The 22,868-nt window shown below is 36.5% G+C and overlaps 1 protein-coding gene across 1 annotated transcript in view; it reads right to left on the bottom strand.

Moving 5' to 3' along the window:
• The window catches only part of DENND4C (DENN domain containing 4C), a 75,741-nt gene that overhangs the window by 35,306 nt on the left and 17,567 nt on the right, over nt 1-22,868 (bottom strand). The window contains exons 2-10 of the mRNA XM_065657686.1: nt 17,727-18,054; nt 10,702-10,954; nt 9,681-9,750; nt 8,215-8,384; nt 6,661-6,902; nt 5,748-5,814; nt 5,024-5,082; nt 3,496-3,640; nt 2,958-3,133 (exon numbers count right to left, since the gene is read on the bottom strand). Coding sequence (XP_065513758.1) covers nt 2,958-3,133; nt 3,496-3,640; nt 5,024-5,082; nt 5,748-5,814; nt 6,661-6,902; nt 8,215-8,384; nt 9,681-9,750; nt 10,702-10,954; nt 17,727-18,037 — 1,493 coding nt within the window. The 5' untranslated portion in view covers nt 18,038-18,054. The remainder of the gene's footprint in view (nt 1-2,957; nt 3,134-3,495; nt 3,641-5,023; nt 5,083-5,747; nt 5,815-6,660; nt 6,903-8,214; nt 8,385-9,680; nt 9,751-10,701; nt 10,955-17,726; nt 18,055-22,868) is intronic.

Below are 22,868 nucleotides of genomic sequence, written 5' to 3'. Positions count from 1 at the left end.
ATAGTTTAAGCATGCTAATCCGTGTGCAATTACTATGCAAAGTTTATACTAACATGAACCTGCCATACTGCTACTGCTACAAATAAATGCAGTTTGGAACAGAACATCAACTTGTTACTGCAAAATGCTGGAAGACCAGTCTGGTAGCTTCATGGTCATATGGCAGACTGCAACACGTCCATGGCAAGCCAGCTCCAGCTTCAGCCACAGGCTAGCAGGGACTGGGGAGACTGGGATTCCGTTCCCAGCCTGAAAATTATGTGGTTAGTTAAGCAGTGGGGTAAATTGGCCTAAAGGGATGCTCACCTTTGTTAGAAGAACAATGGGTACAATGTCAGACCTTGTTTAAGCAGTTGGATATAAACACAGAGAGAGTAGGGAGCCAATCCTGAGAGCCCCTGCTCCATCTGCTTTCTGGAAGGCAGGAGGTGGGTGAGAGTACAACAGACCTCGTGGCCACAAAGAACTAACCAGTTATTACTATCCAAGCTGATGCTGTCACTGCTTGTTTTGCTCTTTGCATCAGTGAAATGTTTGATCAATTATTATTGACACTGTCATTGACACAAAACTATCTTAGGAAGGAAGCTAAAGTTTCAGGAGTTAAAAAAGAAATGCACACTTATGAATGTCTTTGCCCATGTTTTCCCCAACATAATGACATGCCTATAAACAATACAAATGCTACTGTTCCAAAAATGCAAGGAAAAAAATCCTGCTATAAAACTTAAAACAAACAAATCTTTGCCCTAAAAAGTCTACTTTCCTTAACCAGCTTTCAATGTTACTTTCACAGCAATAGTTGAAAAGGTACCAAAAAAGGCATGAAGGAAGATACTGAATGAATAAAAGGCCTTCAGTATTTTTTGGCAGTAAATAAGGCTGCAGTCTATCATACAGAAGATAGCAACAAACTTGCTCTAAAAAGGCATTAGACAGACAAGACTGATGCACCAGAAAATACCAAAATTTTCAAATGTTATTCTTCTACTATGCAGTCTTTCAAAGTTAGCAACAGTGCTGTTAACTTTTATAAAACAAACAAACAAAGAACACATAAAGCAGCATTGCCACATAAATAAAGAGGGGCAGAAACAGACATGGATAAAATAAAATGGAACACTAATCTTTACTAATAATGTAATATTTTAGAATTCCATATGCTTTTCAACACAGAGTGCTTTATGGAGATTTGGCTTCACCTACACCTCTCCAAAACTAAAAAAAAAAAAAAAAAAAAAAAAAAAAAAAAAAATCCTCATTTCCAGGTTAAAAAAGTTCTATAATACACGTAGCAAGATCTCACATTTACTTAAGTCAAATGTTACAGATGTCAAATTACTTTGGAAGTCAAATAAGTAGTACAGATGAGATATATGCATAATGGGTAGCAAGAAAATAAAAAGATCAGTTGACTGTTGAAAGAGAACTGGACTTATAAGACAGCAAAAGGTGAAAAAACCTTTTCAGTTGAGTGTCTCATAAGAGGTCAGACACTGGTAGATTTTTAGTTCAGCGACCAACCCAAGTAAGGTGGGTACTTGGTCTTTCTAGTAGTCATCCCAACAGAATCCTGACATCCTTATATCCCTGCTAAATCCTCTGTTTCTATCTCCTTCATTTTTCTGCAACCCAGTCTTCAACTTCCATTCTACTTATGGACAAAAACACCTAGATATTTTTTCACTGCAAATATCTTCATATAAACAAGTTATCTTCCTTGAGTTTCTTCAGTATATTATTCTTCCACAACACCTATTATAATTATCCTTTTGGTGGCATAATACTTCAATATACAGTGATGAAAATGCTTTTTGCAGGGTTTTTAATGGAGACCTAGGTAAAGGGGAAAAACCAACCAACCAACAACAAAACAAACTGCTACACTGTTTGCTATTTCCTTTGATGCTGCTAATGAAACAAAGCATTTCAGTAATGTAAATATTTGCTTCAGTAGAGCAAAAGTCCTTCTGATACAATGAAAATCAAGAAAGCATTCAAATGACCCATAGATCAAATGACTAACTATAACTCGTTAGTAAATACAGAAGTCAAGAGTTAAAAAGTGGCATGAGGTGAAGTACCACTATATTTTCACACAGAAAAGATGTATGCTTTATCTACTGATGTTCACCTTCATCTTGAACTAGCTTAGATGCCCCTTTCTATTTATGATCTAGTTAATTTAAAATGGAAAAGTAACTCAAAGTTCCTGAATTAAACACCTGAAGCAAGTGAATTTTCAATCCAGTTATTGGTACTCTCATTTAGATATATTACAGAAAAACAGAAGAGTTACACTGAATTACACTCTCCTCAAGAAGATGTAAAGAAACTGTTTGTGCAACACTTTCAATTTAAGAAAAAAATACTAAAAACATAATAATTAAGTGAAAATATTTTAGATTGAATGTAGTCAAGACACCAAATTTTGCTTGATTGATCTCACCAAAAATTTGACAGTTGTAATGAGAAAAATTTGTTTATTAACACCAAATGTTCCGAATGCAAGGCAGCATTAAAAGCTGTCATGAAGGGTCCTGAAGCGCTCACGTTCATACCAATAGTTACCGAACAGAGGCAGACCAAATTCGAAACCGATAGGTCAAGGTGAAAATGTAAGAAATGGTGGGGCAGAAGAAAAATCCAAAACAACCCTTCTTCCTCTTTTCTAGCTTTTGTTCCATTTTCCTAATAAGCTGTACTAGAAGCAGAAAAACAAACTGGAACACATTTCCATTTTGTTACCAAATTTATAGCAACATGTGTGTCACATTTTTATAGGCAGCACCAAGTGTTGACTTATTAAGTTTTAATTTGCTATGAAACTTTAGAAATGAGAAAAAGAACAGAGAAACGAACCATACTGGATCAATGAGTGTTTAATAGTTTTATCTCCTGAGCATTTCAGCAATCTCTCCATCTACAGATAAATGTAAAAACTCCATAGAACTTACATGTACACCATGTTTGTGTCTAAGTCAATGCACACAATATCCTGTGGTGGATCGTACAGATCAAAGTATCGTGAATCAACTCCAACAATAAATGGAAGAGGTGCACTGAGTACGGTGGCCAGAGACAAAGGACATAGGGGGATATATGGACACTGCCACTGAAATGGAAATATCATCTGAAGGAAAAATTAAATGAAATCAATGCATTAAAACAAGACAACAGATACTGTACAATAAAAACCAAGACGTTAAATGCAGCAAGTTGAAATGAAATTGCTAAAAGCCTTGTAACACTGTCGGAAAAGAATCTTCAAGTTTGATCACTTATTTTCAGCACATCTCTTAGTTATCTATGCAAAAGTGTTGATCATTCCAATAATTATAACAATGAGACATACCAGGGCACTTTAACTAAATCATATTGCTGGGAAAAACAGTAATTTAGTGCATCAATCATTTTAACTTAAAAAAAGCCTTATAACAACTGTGGAGTTTGAACCGATTTCTCTCACTGCTGTACAGAACACTTTGTACTTACAGCTGCTACAGCTTCAGCAACTCCTGTCAACACAGCTGGTCTAAGAGAATGGAGGAGGATCTTGCCTTCTAGTAATACAAAGAATAATAGAGTGGCACAGTTTTCCGGTCCAAGATTCATGAGCAGAGTGCTAAAGTTTGCTCCACTAAGGAGCGGGTGGGAAAGGAGAAGAGAATAAGAATGTTATAGGATTAAAACAAAAATTTAAAAAAAAAAAAAAATTCGCTACTATCAAATTTCAGTCAACTGTCTGGGACCAACTAGTTGAGTGGTGTTAATATTACCAGACATCAAATATCTACATATCTATCTAATAGCTGTCACCTCAATATGAGACTTGTACTGCCAAAAAGAAAGCTAAATATAACTTCTGTTGCTAAAGAAACATATGCTATACCACGGTACTGTTGAGTTTGTGTTGTTTATGGTGCTCACTCTCATATATGCACAGGCATCTTGTCTTTATAACAGTAAACCAGATCTAACTGGTTAACAACTAATCCAACCACAATATAAACCAGCAGTTTATATGATGGGTTACCTCAGGCAAAAACAATGAATGAGAGTATCTATTTCATCTTAGAATCACAGCATCAAATTCTAATACTAGTCAAGTAAAACCAATCCATCATTCTGATAGCAACATGCCTTTAGTTTCTACAGTTTTGACTCCATTTCATTTGTTTGGATTGTACACACTTAGGTACTGTAAAGACATTTGTAAGTGCACAGGGATGTAAAATCCGTCCTTAGAAAAGTGCTTACATGTTACTTTGCAGTTTGGTGGCTGGCTGCAATTTTTCACTTAAGAGGCTGTGTAAGACGTGTGATTAAACACAGGATTCTTACATACAGAAAACACACAGAACATTATATGTTAATGCTTAAGGGGGCAGGGAGAATTTTAAAAGGCACAATATTTTGGTTTTTAACTTCAAACAAACAAAACCAACAAAAACATCCAAACAAAATCCCATGTCACAGTCACAGAGAGCTCCAGCCCAGAAGCTGCAGGCAGTATCCACAGAGACTGCATCAACCTTCAAGCACAAATACCAACTTTTAGGTATAATTTTGAATTTCAAAAATGTTTGCACATTTGTGCACTGACTGATTTCACATAACTGCTTGATGTAAATGCCTCTCTTGGATCCGAAAAGGGAAAAAAACCCAAGATAAAGAGACTATTTAGGGTATTTTAAAAAAACTTTGCTCACTATGCAGGTTCTGAAAACATAAGATATTTAAATACACATATTTTGTTCTTCACAGCCTGCTTCTTCTTTCTTCAGAGTCCCTACAATAATTTGGCAATTCATCTGTATTTCAGGATAAATAGTGATATTATTCTTCCACAAAGGACAGGTCTACGTCAAAAAGACAACACTGTATAATATTATAAATGCATATTGAGCTTTCTGTTTACAAGATCTAACAATATTGCAGTAATTTTTGGCTTCCTTCTATGACTCATTCCTATTTGCCTCTGAATTTTTTAAGTAGTATACATTTAAAGTAGTAACGATACCTTAATGGCAATGGTGTAGAAACTGGCTGAGACAATATTAACGCATCGTGGGCAGAAAGCTGAAACACATAAGGTAGTATGTGATTGATATGGACAACTCGAAAGTTAATACAGTATAACATTCCAATATAAATGTATGTCCACAGTCTAATGAACTGCCTGGCAGACAGAGTTACGATGTCATGCAAGAGACATGAATCAGAGAATCTTTGGGACCTGTGTTCACCAGGTCAACAGAGCCTGTCATAGTCACTGAAGCAATCTTCAGAAGTTACAGAAATATGTCTGTGACTTGGTGTTGAACATGTAACTGCTGCTGGGTGATTAAACAGAGAAGCACAAGACACAGTGCCCCAGGGGACCAATGTTTTACCACTGTAGCGGTCAGACACACGAGATAAAGACAGAAAACAAACAACCCCTCGGAATGCAAATGGTGCCTATAAAATAAAAAGGTAATATACGGCAGAAATTTCCCAATTGGAAGTAGGAAGCTGCTGCCATCCATACAACCTGAAGTCTGACATAGTTTCCTTTGCTATGTTACTCCAGGTTAATATTAATAAAAGAGAAGGCCAACCCACCCATCTTCTCCCCTTTCCCTTCCAGCAGAAGGGGATTCAAAGCCGAGTAAAAAGCCTAAAGGAAGAAACCAGGCTTTGAAAAGCAAGGAAAAGGGTTTGTCATTATTCTAACTAAAAATGGAAGAGAATGTTTTGCTTACCTGCACAAGAATTCTTGGCCTTTGTGGTGAAGGAAAAGGTATATTGTGCATAAAATGGGATATATGCCTGAAAAAAAGACAAGATGTTAGAAAACTAGCACTGGGGACTAATCAGGGACTGAAAACAATGTTAATCACATTTTAGAAGTACTATGGTACCATGTTTTAGAAAGGTGGTTAAGATTTATTTACTGTTTTGATAAGTTTAAGAGCCTATTTATGCAAACTGAAACTAAGAAGCTCCATTCACTCATATTTCATGCATGAAAATTAATACTGGCAGCTTCAGATATGTATGCAAAAGATAAGAACACACTGGCATTTAGGCAAGACATTTAAAATCCCAGGCAGGCTAATCCCATTCCACAGAGTTTCTAATGAGGCTTAGCTAAGAGAAACTATATATATTGCACTGCCAGAGGTCTAATATAGTTTTGAAGGTAACATCATATTCCAGCAGATGTTTAGGACCATGAAAAGCATCCCCTACAGAGTTTACACACATGCATGAAATCTGCATTAGTTGCAGTGCTTGGAAAGAGACACAGATATTCATTGCTAACACAGAGTCCTTGAGCTTACTCTATTAACCTAAAATGCAGGACTGCAAACATTAGCATTGATCTCATAGCTCAGCCATTTTCTGTTTGACGTAGTTAAGAGGGTAAACAGGCTTGACATATTCTAACAGGAAAGCCACAGTAAAATCCAGTTCCCTTTCCTGGCACTACAAGAACCATTACTATTAAACAGAAGCAGCAATAATTTCTATCAGCACAACATAAGCTACATATTGCAAGCAAGAGAATGGAACAAATATATCAACTAAGTAAGTGTGACATGCATAAATCACAGGACTTCTTGAGTAGATATAACCACCTTCCTGCATTAACTTGAAAAATGTTCTACATACTTTTCAATGGGAAGAGGATGAGGTCCAGAGACAGAAAGTTTGTAGATGAACATAAGAAATTTTCTAAATGCTTCAAAGAAAGGCCAGTGTGAGAGAAGGCAGATGCATTTGTTGGAATTGATGGACTTGGAAGTAACCACTTTCCTCTCCACAGCTGTCAGGAGACCCAGCTTCAATTGTTGTTTTTCTGTTAGCAGCTCCCGGGGATAAGGCTCATAAAACTGAATAGCAGCACCATAAACCTAGAAGATGAAGAAAAACAGCTGAGCAGACCCAGGAGAAAAACAGAAAAGCTTTAACAGGACTAAAAACCAACTCTCATTAAATGCTGGTGTTCAGTAAATTCGCCTATCATTACCACACTAAACAATACAATTGTTTTAGCTTTGACTTCACTCATTTTATCAAGCTAAACAGCTACTGACCTTTTCTAATATTCCTTCCCTATTTGTCAGTTTCATAAATAACTTAATTATTCTGGCAAGCTTAGCAAAAGGAGGACAGGTAAAGATCGATACCACAGTATACATTGTCTCTGAGAAAAATACTGGTAGCTACTGCATTCCTCCATGCAAAAGAAGTATTAATATTGTGGAGAAAGATTTTTTTTGTTCCTGTTTGGAAATGGAGAAGTATATAAATTTCCCTGATAGGGGACGGAGGCAGAGTGGAAGTGGAGTATTCATCACTAACAGAGCCAAACTGCTGTTTATTAGTCACAGAGAGCTAATCATACATTACAGTCATTCCCTCATGCAGTTCACACACAGACACAGCTGGCAAGCTGAAGCAACTGCTGGGAGACCAAGCCCAAACAAGGCTCCTTTGCTTCATCAGGTGTACCTATAACCCTGCCATCGCTGTCTGTGTACTGCCAACACTGCCTTCTCACAACGTGGGCTGTCATACAACACATTTTTTGTGCCCATGTGTGCTGATGGCCTTTATACAGGTTCGGCAGATGGCTGGTATTCTAAAGCTATCACTTCATGTGAATTCAACAGGATCACAGTTCTCAGGAGCTCATTGGTTCTTTAGAACCTTTCACATGCTACCTCTCAGCACATACTGTTCTTCTCCCTGCCCTGCTGATTTCTGGTAACTATTTTGCTATTCATGTACAGAGATACCTACAGAGCCCAGTTACACAAATTCACACAGAAGTGGCTTTTAAGGTAACCACAGGAAAACCGTAACAGCTGAAGCATTGCTAACACATGTGGTTAAGTGAACATCTCTTCAACATGTAGGTTACATTTCCATTCCTAGAAACTTCCTACTTGAAACAGAGAGATCCATACGCCGCTAGTTTTGGTTTTGTTAAGTGTCTGGTTCAGCTTACACAGGACTAAAAAGAACATGCTCTTCCAGCTATTCCCTCTCTTCATTTACTTCTGTCTTATATGAAGGCTTAAGAAATACAATTTTATAAGGCAAGCATTAAACAATTTATTTTGTAGTATTTCTCAAATACAGAAGAAACAATGCCTATTTTTCTCCATAGCACCCATTTGAACTAAAATTAAAAAAACTAGTCACAGAGTGGAGACATACCTTTTCTGCAGAAGAGCAGGTCAGTACAAAAGTTGAGAAAACTGGTAGTGGATATTTGGTTTGAGGATCCCAGCACTCAATAGTAGCTCCCATAGGAAGGCAGAAGAGAGGTACAGATTCTGACAGTGGGAATGACTCATAGTTCTCTTGAGGATACCTGAAAATTAAGCCTTCAGAATAGGAGAAGAAAAAGTAAGCACATACTCTCTGCAAGCCCTAAATAAGGTAGGCAACATATTTTCCACAACATACAGCAAAGTCTGTTGGTTATCTGGACTTTATAACCAAAGATAACATCTGCAGAAGAAGAAAGTCTCTCATTTGACAGTAAGACTAAGCCACCTAAGTAACAAACACTTAGAAGTTGTACATGGATACTGAAGCACTCCCTTTTGGCAAATGCTCAAAAAACAGTACATAGTGAAAACTAATTAGTGAAGATTTTAACTTTAAACCAATTGGGAATTACCTGTGCTTTTTAAATGTGCCATTGGAATGTATTTTATTACAAAGAAATTCCTATGAAGTGATAATGTATCTACTGTAAAAACAGCACTAATACCTCCACCGAAAATAGGAAGAAGTAGCTGACTGTCCACATTTTCTGCTAATCAGTCAATATGTTGAATCTAAATAGTTTATTCAGTTTTCAGAAATATGTCAGAAAATTCAGAAATTTCAGAAATATTCAGAAAATTCTTGTTGGTAGCAAATAGGCACACAAGCATTGGTTCACTATTGCTGTTCATCTAGCTTATTTTATGGTATGCTGACTTCATCATCTATGCTTTCCACTTCTACTTGGTAGTTTACTCTTTTCAAAGGAATTTGGTGCACTTAATGCTCAGTACAAACTCTTCTGAAAGTTCTTTTTGACTTCTACAGAAAAAATAATAATAATCTGTAGCAATGCATTATAAAACTTATAAAAGTCAGACTTAAAAGACAAGACTTCTTGTTTTTTAATGTTCAGAATATTTTTCACTCTCCTCTAATAAGAAAAAAGTGAATAGTTGTGGAGCTGAAGGCAAAAAATACATTTAACTTTCAAATTAAATGAAAGATGTTACATTAGCTGCGAGACATAAAAAGAAATATGAGTAAGGTTGAATGGAATTTTTAATTACTCCTTCTCCATCATCACCAATACAAGAAATATGAAATCTTTTGTTACATATGAAATGCTTGCTAGGCTTTCTGCTAAAGCTCCTAAGCTACCAAACCTGTCATGATAAGAACTATATTAATATAGAACAATGCTATTCCTATTAACGCTTTTTTTTTTCCCCTGGGAAAAAGTGAGGTGAGCAAAGAAGGCATTATAGGAGTTTATTTCAACTGACATGCTCTAGGAACAGAATTCTGACAGACAGCACTTATGCTTTTAAAATTATCATCTGATTTCAACAAAGCATGTGAATCCTTCTGTTAGCATGTTTAGACAGTCTGCTTCTAAGATTACTTACCAGCTTTATATGCTAAAGAGTTCGTAGGTGGCACAGACTTCTTGTAACAAAGGTATACACTGGAACCCCACTGGAAGACAAAAGTTTCTTCTTAGAACCAGAAGAGATGACAACAGACAGCAGAGAAATCAAGTGTAAGCATTTTAACATACCCCACTCAAAAACAAAGCAGACATTTAAACAAAAAGCACGACAGAATAAAATGACTGGCTGGCTGCTGAGTGCATATAAACCATGAAATCAAGAATTCACCCTTCTCACATTTTTTAGAGATGACAGGATTTACACAAAATAATCACACCACCACACCGCTCTTTAACTTATTACAACAGAAGAACAGGGAAAAGTGAAGCAAATCATTTGCTTGGTTATTTAAAATTATACTTTTATAGGAACCTCACCAGTGGAAGTGCAATTCTAAACATCATCACTTGAACCTTTTATCGTACTTCCGTAAATCTGTTATTTACATAGTGTTTTTTGCAGTTTGTCTAAGTACTCTCTACCATTTGAAAAAGAAAAAAAAAATCACTTCTTTCAGCCTGAGTAAACTAAATGTAAAACAGATTAAATAAAAGCACACTGAAAAAAAGTATGTGAAGAAACTGTAAGCACTAATTATCATTCTTACATGTCTTAGTAACATAAGCATTATTAATAACTAAGTAAAAAGTGTTTGTGATTCATCCCAAGTGTCAGCGTCACCAAAACAAGAAAGAAAAAAAAAGTCCTTCGCATTACTCCTAAATAGTACCTAGACATGAATATGCAAACTGAAGAAGTGAGTAATCAGGATGAAGTAATTCCTAACACCAAAGGAAATCAGAGTGACAAAACCTACAAAACTGAAGCCTCTCAGATGGTACATAAAATGAAAGAATTATGATGTAGTGACAGTGTTAAGAAAGGTTCAAAGAGATACTCTTTTACCTTTAGGTTTGTTTGTTGGGTTAAAAAAAATAAAAATTTTTTTAAAAAAAGAAAAAAGAAAAAAGAGAGACTCAAGCTTTTAAATACTCACCATGCCACAATTTAAATTCTTATCAACTTTGCAGAATGTATGAGGAGGGGTTTCTCCTTTGCTGGTAACAATAACACAGATATCTGTCACCGCCAATGAATTTTGAGGTCGTATTGGAGGAGCCCTTCGATACGTGATAAAGATCCGTTGAGAAGAAGCTGAGCTGTTGTTAACATTAGCACAACGACCATAAGGAGTAGCTTGAATCACCTCACAGCCTGAAATGATGCGCTCCTTTCCTTCATATAGAACTCTGCAGACAGGAAGGAAACAAAATATTATATGCATTTAAATATATGAGAAATTACTTGGACAAATTCACAGAAGTTGTCCATCTGTTAGCACCCCATGTCATCATTGCAATGTTCTAACGTGTATTTTGTATATTGTCTTTCAGCATGCACAATTTGAGGCAAAGAAACAATCCAGAAATATTTAAATATTATAAGAAATCTCTCTGGGAACAAGTCATAGTTATGGAAAAATAATATCAAGCCACAATGACAAGGTTTTAGTTATAGAATTAGCAGCAATACTGTGTTATCAACAAAGATTAAAAGGAAGCTTTAAATCACTTCCACACATGATACCTGACAATTTCTTAGAAATAATTTCAAGCTTGCCTAGTCTGCTTCCTAAATAAATTTTTACAGGGAAAAAACCAAACCAACAACAACAAAACAACAAAAAACAACTCCTCCCCCCCAAAAAAACCCCACAAAAATCAAAAAACAAACCCACTAATGATTTACATTCATAGTTTGAAAAACATTCCTTAAGGGAAGTGGGGGGGGAAGAAGAGAAAAAAACAAAACAAAACAAACAAAAAAGAGACAAAAATATTCAATTCCACAGAAAAGTAAGAAATAATAACTACAGTTGACTGTACTCCTAGAACACAGAATATCTCTTGCACGGCCTTACAGCAACATTCACACAGTACCTGGATTTTTCAGCCAGATCACTACTTCAGATCACCACATTCATAGCAAAAAAAGAAAGATCATTCACAGCTTCACAGCAGCTAAATGAGCTAACACTTTACACTCCAATACTTCCCAAGCATAAAGCTATTAGGAAGTGACCATAAGAAGAAATCTAGAAGTCAGACCATACATCACTGCATATTGTTAGTGCACAGAGGCTATGAAAGAGCAAGCTTTATCTCCCATTCCACACCCAAACAGGCAATGGTTCCATTTGCTTGATTCTCTGCAGTATGTACAGAGTACTTGCCACCTTCAAATGAGTTTTCATCTTAACTTTATGCTAAATCTTGCCATGTATTGTAAACACATTAAAACTCTGTGTTTTGTGACCTGCAACTTCCCACATGTAGTCCATCACAACTTTACTTCAAAATAAAAAACAACCAGGCAACATATCTTATACTTTAAAAAAAATATGTACCATTACACTTTCCAAATTACTTAAATACTACTGTCCTGCAAATATTACTGTTTATTCTGAACCCACAGAACAAATGTGTATCTTGTTGTAGTATTAAGGACATACATGAACTACAGTCCTAGAATACTTTAATAAAGCAAAGAAATCACATGAGCTGGGAGTATATTTATGTAGCTACCAGGCTGTCAAATAAATTTATTCAGCTAGTTCATGGAGGACAATTTTCTTTACTTCAATAATGGTTACAGTTGTAAAGCATCTGACCATCATACTTTTGCTATATTTAAAACAACGTGTAACCTCATGTTCAAAACCAGTCTAATACCAGTATTTCCAAGTTGAAACATTAGTTTTAATATACTACCTACTGGTTCAAGGTACATATACAGAAGGTACATGCTATTCAAATCACTTCTAAACTAATTATCTCTGGAAGAACATGTATTGCACCCTTTTTATTGGGTTACTTGTTTCATAAAGTTAAAATCCAACCAACTAACCACAACAACCACCACCACCAACAACAGCAACCAACCTACCAACAACTTCAATGGCAGCAGCTCTCAGGCCACCTTCTTTGTGCATAAAGAGTTTACATTAACTCTTCACATCGCTGTCTTACATTAAACAGAAAAGAGGATTAACAGAGTCATCTCCAATGGAAATTTCAGTTCAATTTGTTTCAATTTCATGTATTTTAATTCCAGGAATTTAAAGTTATTCTAGAAACATTTGCCAGCTGGCAGCTGTTGAGAAGGGAAACCATATTAATCAGATAATTCCCACAGTTCAATTTAATAAGTTTACAAGTATTCTTAGAAAGATACTTAAAGACTGAAGAATTCCCCAGTTGTTTAAATACTTCTAAGAGGTAAGGAGCTGACCAGTGTTCAAGATTGTAACAGTGGGGTCACCTCCTATTAAAAGCAAAAAGAAAATGAAAGCGATTCTCATCCCCGCCTGCTATTTACCAGCAGAAGTATTATAAAACCACACCATTTCCTGACCTTGTGCATAATATTGAATTTAAGAAAACAAGGAAACAGAAGAAAACCACCACACATGGACCACTCAAACAATTATTTTAATGATTCTGATGAAACCATTCAGAAGTGATGCATGAAATATTTAACATGACACCTATGCAAAGTCTTCTGAGACAACACATTTACTCCTACTTGTCTCAACTTCCCAGTGTCTGCCTTTGATTAATTAGTACTTATCAGGATAAGACGTGTGTCCTGCTTCTATGAGCTTATACTCGGCCTCCAACTCAAGTACATCTTATTTGCTACATTATTCTCTCAACTTCAATAAAGTTTCATTTCAAGCAATATGTAACCTACAGTGCCCTCTAGATGTTACATCCTTTCTTCCTAAGGAAGACCAAAAAAAATCTCTCTTTGTAGGGCTGTTTCACATTTTACATATAAGTTCTCTCACAATCAGTTTTACTGATTTAAAGGTATACTTCAACACATCAGGTAACAGAGTTTAGAAAAGATAAATACTACATTCTTGCAGCTGTTAAGCTAAAAACCTTAAAGCACAGAAAACTCTGCTTCTGGAATACCATTTCAAAATAGGCAGACTGTTGCCAACTGCATTGTGTGGGTCTCTTCTCCAGCTCGATTTCTCCTCTACGTCCAACCTCTGAGTCCTAACGCAAAATAACTCTTTGTAACAACTCCTCCTTTCCCATTTAAGAGAAGCCAGAATGCAAGTATTGAATAATAAAAGAACTAAAATAAATATACTAGGCAGTAAGAGGGTCAGAGGAGAAGTGTTGGGTCAAGCTGAGGGAAAAAGATTGACATATTTTATTTCTACTGGCACAACTATTATTATTTGTCTAAACAGACAAGTGATTAGTTTTATCACCCTAAGCCGTTCCAAACACTCAACTGCAGCTCTCACAGTGGCTGGATTTAAGGAACGATGGAAGATGCTGGCCATTGAGAACATCTTCCAGTTTCTGTCACACTTCTTGAAATCTGAGCTCGCTTTCATTTTTTAAATACATCTCTAGCAAAGAAAAACATTTGTTCAACCGATACTACTGCAGATATTTTCAGAAACCAGGTATATTGAATGAGGTGGTCCTGCGCACAGAACCTCTAGCCAAACTAAAGCTTGCCATACTAATTAAAAAAATGAACCAAAGCAAACACCCCTCTCCCCAAAAAAACCCCACAAACAAAACCCAAAAACAACAAAAAAACCCCTCTCACACACAAAAACCCAGCAAACAACAGCAGTATTTCTTTACTTACACAACACAAGTTACCTAACTTTCACATTAGTCATACAAGAACCTCTCCTTCAGACAAGAAGCCTGATGTTCTTTCCTTGGTGTTTTCTAGAGTAAGGGTTAAGAATTGTAAAACCACTTATACTTAAAAAGCATTTTCCTGTCAGGTTTTCTTCCATTTAAGAAACAAGTGCTGGAGCTCTCCCCTACTCCTAACTCAAGTGCAAAACAAAGAGAGGTAAGATCTTCTTTCAAAGTCTCACTGCACCTAAACCAAAACAAATCTCAAATATCAGTTCTTGTCTGTTTCTGGAATATCAGCAAACACATTGGGCAGGAAAGCAACAGAATGACTAGTAGGTGAATTATGTATAGACATATACGCTTAAGATACTACATCTTACAGCTACACAGGAAAAGGACTTTAGAGATCTCTTGACCTACGTTCAAACCTTTATGCTTCCAACTCCAAACAGTCATGGCAAATGCAACATTCAGGAGCACAGCACATGGCTTAACTATTTGCAGGTGAGGGCCTGCAGCAGGACATCACTCCAGCATCTTACAGAAACTTCAGCTTAAGAACCAAAGGAAAAATAGGAAGTAAACAAGATGGAAGGCACAGAAATACAGAACACAAGGACAGTGGCAGAGAATCAGTACAGTGCACCACCATTTCCCCTCTTCCTCCAAACAGCATTTGTTACTTAGTTTCCATAAAAATAGGCCTGAAAGAAATGCACACACAGGAACATTTATCAAGAATTATCTGAGTGCTCAGACTAGAAGATAACTTGACTTTATATATGTATTAACAATCTTGACAGAAGAATATGGATTTGACACTTTCAAGGGACATACTCTTCCTCCACCTACTAAGTCCACTCAGCATGTCAGCTGACTTAACGGTTCTTTAATTAAAAGGGCAGACAACAGCATAAACTAGCCTTCAGAATGTGCATGCATCTCTTGCACAAACTCCACTTTCATTTGAACACACTGAAATTCACAAAAAAGGAAAGAAAAAAAAAAGCGGCTTGCTCTAACCATCTCTGGTATGTAGTTGCAAATCAGCAGGAACAGCAGGGGAAAAACATTCATTTGCATCGTTGCTCAGAGAGAAAAGCCTGCCACAATTTGTTAACTGTGACACCCTAACTAGATCTGTGTGAAACAAAATATAGAATAAATACTAGTTGCCAAATACCAGTTTTCCACCAGTAGTTCTAAAAAGTGTCTCTGTTAAGAAAGCCTTTAGCCAGTCAACTACTTGCCTCTTTTGCATATCAGGTATTCTCTATGAAATCTAAGTTTCTAAAGCTGTGGGAGACACAAAAATAAACATGTGCTACCAGAGTCACTTCCATAATGGCACACACTAAAGATTAATGGTTTAGGAATCACTTTGATGAATCACTCCCTCTAGAAATTCTTCCTTCTAAAACTTACTGAAGTTTGACATATCATTCAAAGAATAACTTCATACTGCAATTTTACACAGTCAAATCCCATTGTAACAGTTTCCTCATCTTGCAGTGTCAGTCACAGACATGAGAAAAGACTATTTTAAAAATCACAGTTTCACTGAACATTATTAGAACACAGTTGAAATGATGGAGATTAAGTGAAATCGGAATGTACCAGGTTAATTACACAACTTGAACTATAATCCTTCACACAGAGATCTTGCCACGTAACTAATTTAATTACTAAGACCATCCCTGGAGGTATTTAAAAGGTGTTTAGACAATGTCCTTAGGGACACGGTTTCACGCTAGAGTTAGGTTATAGTTGGACTCGATGATTCTGAGGGTCTCTTCCAACCCAAGTGATTCTATGACTTCACTATCAGTTTCTTCCTGACTGGACTCTACTTGTCAGTTGGCACTCAAACTGTACGTCAAAAGTGGGATATGCAGGCATTGTGCCTGATGTGCTTAAACTTATAAATGAAAACAACTAAATTTATTATAGCTTACACATAGATGTATATTTTTTACTCTTTACTATTTATGTGATAACTAAATGAAGAAAAACACATTTCCTTATTTTGCCATCATTGTAACAGTTCTCTCCACTCATACTCTATTTTCTCCTTCTCATTACATTGCCAGTAATTCTACAATGTCCTTATCCAACCCAGAGAGGTAGAATTGCTACACAGTGCAATTTAGACAATACTGTAGCACTGCATGAGTTATTACAGATTGAGCATTACCTCGATATGCTAATAGCATATGCCACCTCAAGATCTTGGGGGATTTTGTGATCTTGGTCCTGAATACTTACATTAAACTCAGTATCCTATAAGCAACAAAATTAGTTCAGAGCTGTTGAGTTTGCCTCCTGCATTTACTAAGCATTGAACTTAAAGCATTGGCTCTATCTAAGGTCTTCAAACGCTTAGCTGATGCCCAACAACAGGATGAGGGGCAATAGGCAGAGACTGAAACATAGGAGGTTCCATCTAAACGTGAGGAAAAACTTCTTTATTTTGAGGGTGCCAGAGTACTGAGACAGGCTGCCCAGAGAAGTCGTGGAGTCTCCTTCTCTGGAGACGTTCAAAACCCGCCTGGACACATTCCTGTGTGATCTGCTCTGGTGAACCTGCTTTAGCAGGTGGGTTGGACTAGATGATCTCCAGGGGTCCCTTCCAACCCCAACCGTTCTGTGAAAACTCTTTAGGAACTTACACCTCAGATACCAAAGAGCATAGTTTTTTAAATAGAAGCATGATTAGAGCTACCAAGAGACTATACAATCCAGTGTTTGCAACCAATCATGTCAGAACTTGTAAGCAACCCCATAAATACTCTGATCTGACAGTAAGGCAGGCTACAAGATTCCACGTAGCTGGATAATTTTAATCTTTGTTTCAGGGTCCTACCATTTTTAAGTGACATCTTTTACTGTAAGCATTAAAGTGAATTCCACAAAGTAATAATTTTTGTCTTCTGAAGTCATCACTTTCAGATTAAGCATGTCTTATTTTTGGATTTGCACTATTCCATTTCTATAAATTCATTTTGTACTATTCTCTCACCTTTCATAGAACTGCAGTAAAGAACTTCGTTTCTCACATTTGATTTGCTTGATCTCTCTCTCTCTCTATAAATATATATATCTCGTACCTTTCAAAGTTAAAACATTATCATTCACTTTAGAATGACAAGTTCACGAGAAGACTGATACTTCTTTCAACTTATTTCAGAAAGAAAATCCACATGGATAAATACCATAAGCAATATAGATTCAAACACAATGTGGTTTTAAAAGTTTTATCACATCCGTTTTCATCATCATCTATGAAGAGTAAGATTTGATCATTATTGAAGGAGGAACTGAATTGTTATAGAAATCTTACCCAATGTCAGTAAGAGGTGGTTTGTCCCGGCCTCTCCTGTAGCAAAGAAAAAGTTCAGGACTCTTTAGACTTCCATAGTTCAAGTTGGCTTGAAGAGCTGTAGGGGTGGCTTCAACACAGGTGTACCCCTCCGGGACAGTTTCACCAGCTGATTTAATTATCACAGCAATGTCAGTAATTGGAGCCTTTGGACCAGTTGACTTTGTTTCGTGTCGGCTTATTTCTTGGTCCAAGAGGGTTGCGGTATCTGTATCAGTGAGCCCTGCCACCACAAAATAGTCAGCCACTCGTGGACCTTTGTCTTCTATCATGGTTATGTTAGTACTTCCTAGGGAAAATAAAGAGAGAGAAATAAAACACTGCTTTCAAGCTAAATCTCTTCCCTCAACAAGTATGAGGATTTAAAACCTTTAAAGAAATTTTTGCAAATAAAAGAATTCCTATACAGAGATTTCATGGAAATTCCAGGGAAACTCCAAAACAAACTTTGATTTCTCCTGCTTAAAAAGTTAGTATTTAGTATTGTTGGTAATTGGATTTCAGTTCTAGCACGGTAAAAGTAATGTTTTAACAGAAGTAAGTTTAAGTGAGATAAAGAACAGAAGAACTCGAAGTTCCTAACACAGAAAATTGCCTGGCATTAGCTATCAGACCATTCAAGCTCCTCGCAGCCTCTAAATTAATGCAAGTACACCTAAGTAAAAGCATCTATATTTTTCTGCCTTTTGTTATGGAGTAATTTGACTACAGAATCACTAGTTCATCTTCTGCACATTTCACCCATTTTGTTTCATAATCTAGACCTAGAAGTGCAGTCTTGAGACATTCAGCTGGCAGCTGTAACATCTGAAAGTCATTTACAAAAATCACACATCCAAACCCACATTTCATCAGCTGATCAGGCAGTACACATCACTGCTTAGCTGCACATTCCAGATCTGCAAAGTGTTCTCCCAGTGCCAGCAATGTTCACTAAGCATATGATTCCAAAACAGCGAAACAGAAGTTTCTATAATATTAAAACTAGCTGACAGGCTATGCTCAAATATCACAAGCACAATTTCAAATACCTGATCTCATGAAACACCTATCTATTTAAAAGCTGAGTGAGAAACATTTAAGGAGTAGCTGTCAAGCAATAAACCTGAATACTGTTCCAGCCCTTCAGGGAAGCTAGGGACCACGTTTTAGATCCCCACGTTTCCATCACCAGATTTCTAGGGATCCCATCAAGAAAGCAAACCAAGAATGCAAGTCTGGTTCCCATCTTTGAAAACAGGACTGTCACAGCTGCGAAGGTCCCACCTACCATGGAGCGGTTGTTCATGGGTGTTACTGAACAATAAATGCACCAAAATTGAAAAGTTTATTGTATTTAGAACATCCTAGACCCTTAACTGCAAAAACATTGGCCTTTGCTAACAGAAAGGTGGTTTGGCAGAGACGGTATAATCCTATTTCCTGCAACCTGGTTTCTCCTCCTGTTCTTACGCTGCTCTTTCTTATGAAAATTGTACTGAAAAGCTATTTTCCATCTTCACACTTTACAAGACTTCTAAAACTTGTTATCAAAAGTGTTCTGAGTACTCACCTGAAGGAAAGATCAGTTACTCATCCTGCATGCTTACCAAGAAATCTTAACATAAGATTATGCAACTAAGGCACTAACCACTGTATTGCAAGGAACTGTAGCATGAGATGCAAGTAAGGAAAGGAAATGACTTCATGAAAAGTTGTAATACTTCTATACTCCAACTAACTCCATTTTGTACTTTCTAACACTGAAATGACAACTCGTCAAATTCTTTCAAACCTGAAAGAAAAGTACCTACACCCTTTAAAAGACTCTTTTCTACAATATTTGTCTACTATGCTTTTCACAACATCACTTCAGTGTTCTCTAAATACCGTGGCTAACAGCGTTTGTAGGGCAATCCATAAACAGAGATCCTGGGAAAACACAGAAGTGTGTGGCACCCCTGAAAAGGGGAAAGCCATGGGACAGCTACTCACATGACTGAGTTTTCAGACCTAAAATACACGGATGCCATGTCAACAGGAACAATAAAAGGTTTATTCCATTTGTCAGGTATTCAGCGCCTAGGTTTACTGAAGAACAAGAAAATTACTCCAAAGTCATAGCTACTTGTGAAGCTTCTGAATCAATTCCAACTAGAGAACCTGCAGCAGTTTTCCCTTTTTACTGTTACAAACAACATGAAATTAGTGATAAAGCCCTTTACAGGTAAGCCAAGTCAGCATGAAATGCAGGGGTAATGGCTTCAACTTAACCTCATATAAATTGGTGCTTCTGTTACAAGGTCCGTCCCATACTGCCACTGCTCATCCCTGCCTTCACTTTTGTCCAGGACTATAGCTTGTGCAACTGCGTAATGAACTGGAACAAGGAATTGCTTCGGCTGAACCTGGCAGAGATTGTTGAGTGTTCAACCAGAGCAGTTCTCCAACCATTCACTGTGCCAGCACAAAAGCAGCAGCAGTACCCTTCTTTCAGTAGCGGCACTGACTGGCACTGGATTAATCATAAAACTGTTAAGTGTAAGACATTTCAGTTTGCCTCTTAGATGCTTGGACTTGTTCACAGAATTACAAAGAGGGGCAGAAAAGAAAGCGGGGCAGAAAAGAAAGCAAATGCTCCATGCTCTCCTATAAAGAAAGGGAAGTCCTACACCAGAATATCTTGTAATCTGGAAAGTACTGGTTGCACTTGACATGCGTGAAACCAAATTACTGGAACACGCTGCTAAAAATAGGAAAGTGGTTGGCATCATATAAATTCTTTTTAAAAACAAACAAAAAAATCTTTTGTTAAATGATCCAGTCTTTTATTACCTGCAACAGGTTCACACAGCTCAATATCATGTTCTCTCAATGAACCATTAAAATCCTCACCCACATTTACTTCAAGCACACAGAGGAGGATATAAAACAGTAAAAACAGCAGCCTACATTGCCAGAAATCTCACAACAGTTTTTATTTTTAATCTCAGCTGTAATCCTGGAATTGCGCTAATGTTACCTTTGCATGTTTTTTAAAGTGAAGATTTAGGTTTCTTGGGTAAACAGAGGGACAAAAATTTAAAAGGACGTGAAAAATGAAATACTAAGATTTGGAAGGTTAGAATGCAAATGAAGAGTAGCCATTCCCAAATTTTTATCAGCGTGGATCAATAAGACTGTAGCAACTGGTTGCTAAGGAGCATACACTTACATCTACAATTTTATGTTTTTCCTTAGATGTGCCTATGTTTTACTTCACAGAAACTCTGTGTAACATATGGCAGGCAAAAGTCAGAGTCACCAGACGATTCAGCTGAGAAACTTGGCACACAAGCCTCTTATGTCAGCACAACATTTAGTGAGTTTTTCAAAACGTTCCAAGTCACTCAAAACAGTTCCCTTACTTTTCCACAAGGATAAGAGAAGTAAGGTTTCAAGCAAGCACTAAAACTCACCTCTTCAAGAACTTATTCTCCAATTTCAGAAAGGTTTAAAGCAACAAGATATCTCACAAGAGACCTTAAACTAATAGTTCTTAATCAAGCCATGGTTATCTTCTTGAATGCAATAGCTTTATAAATGTAAATAGACACTAAATTCTAAATTAGCAAATAACCATCAAAACAAATGGAAACAACAGAATTCAGTTACTTCAAGGATACTTTGCCCTGTGAACTGCAGGAAAAAAATAAACGCCTGACTTGCGAGGGAACAAGATGAATCCATGGCCATTTTCCGCTATTTTTGTGACACCTCATACAAGAATAAGTATGCACACTGCTCTTGCTAATAGACAAGGGAACAAAAATTCTTCTAAAGGGTCTTCTATCATAAGTTTTATTGCAGCAATTTTTCCCCACCATAATTTCAAGAGATACTGTCCTCTGACAGTTTTCTATGAATAAGTTTCTGTAAATCACAAGACTAATAAGAAAACTCAACCTTTAGAAAATACTGGGATTTTTATTCTAACACCCCATGCCCCTTCCAGCAAAAACCCAAATAGAAAAAATATTCCAGAAATAAAAAGCTACCTTGGTGTTAGATGATGAAAGTGCAGGATATATTGGAAAAAAACCAAACAAACACAACATACAAGTCCCATAAAAGATCTTTTTTTTTGAAGTCTACAAATATACTTCAGTTTCAGTCAAACTAAAACCAAAAATTAGGAATTCTGTTTCAAGAATGTAAGCAATACTGTGTGAGGAATTACAAACCTCCAAATCCATATAGATCCATAATGGCTAAGAAGAAATTATTTAAGTGAAGTTAGTTTTCCAAGTCATTCATAGGCCACAATAGCAAAATTTGCTGTAAGCAGTTTAGGACCAAAATTATTTTTTTAAATGAAAGACTAAAAAAAAAAAAAAGGAAAAAAAAAAGTCTTCAGAATAAAAGATGCACTTTAATAATCCCCATGCTTTTCTGAAAGGAATTCCCACTGGAAGTAATTAGTTTTGTAGATGAAAAATAAAAGCAGCCCACATGAACAACACTTAAAGGCTTAGTATGACTCGTTTAAGTCAAGACACCTGTTCAGCAAAAAATACGCAAGAGTGAAAAAAATAGATTCTTTTCCCTACTAAATGCCAGAAATATGATAAAGCATTCTCCTCTCCCAATCCACGTAGGGTTGACCTTCCTAAAAGTCAACAGCCTTTCTCACAGCCACAATGTAATTTTACAATTCTTCCACAGTGTTCTATCAAAAATACAGCAAATAAACTATTAGCTTCATGTAGTCCATAGCCCTTTCTTAAGGAGAGATTTCACGTTGAAATTGCATCAGGAAGAAAGTTTCCATTCGAATAATTACTTTTATGAATTTTGAACAATTATGAAAAAAATACTACATAATTAGAAATTGCTTCCATTTATTGACTGGTGTCTAAAACACCAATTCAGTTTTTCTGTCAATATAGCTAGACTGTGATTTCCTCTATTTACAGTTAGCTGAACCACAACAAAGAGTTGTTCTTGCAAAGACATAAAAATTTGTGAGAGCGAGTTACAAGCAGCTGCAATGAAAATGACAAAGTAAGTATTGTCTTTGTATTTTATTTCATAGCTGTGTTGCTTTTGTCAGATAGTTACAAGCTTTTCACTTCCAAAATGGAG

This window comes from Caloenas nicobarica, chromosome Z (genome assembly GCF_036013445.1).
Source record: "Caloenas nicobarica isolate bCalNic1 chromosome Z, bCalNic1.hap1, whole genome shotgun sequence".
Taxonomy (NCBI): domain Eukaryota; kingdom Metazoa; phylum Chordata; class Aves; order Columbiformes; family Columbidae; genus Caloenas; species Caloenas nicobarica.
This window is presented reverse-complemented; position numbering and strand designations above follow the sequence as displayed.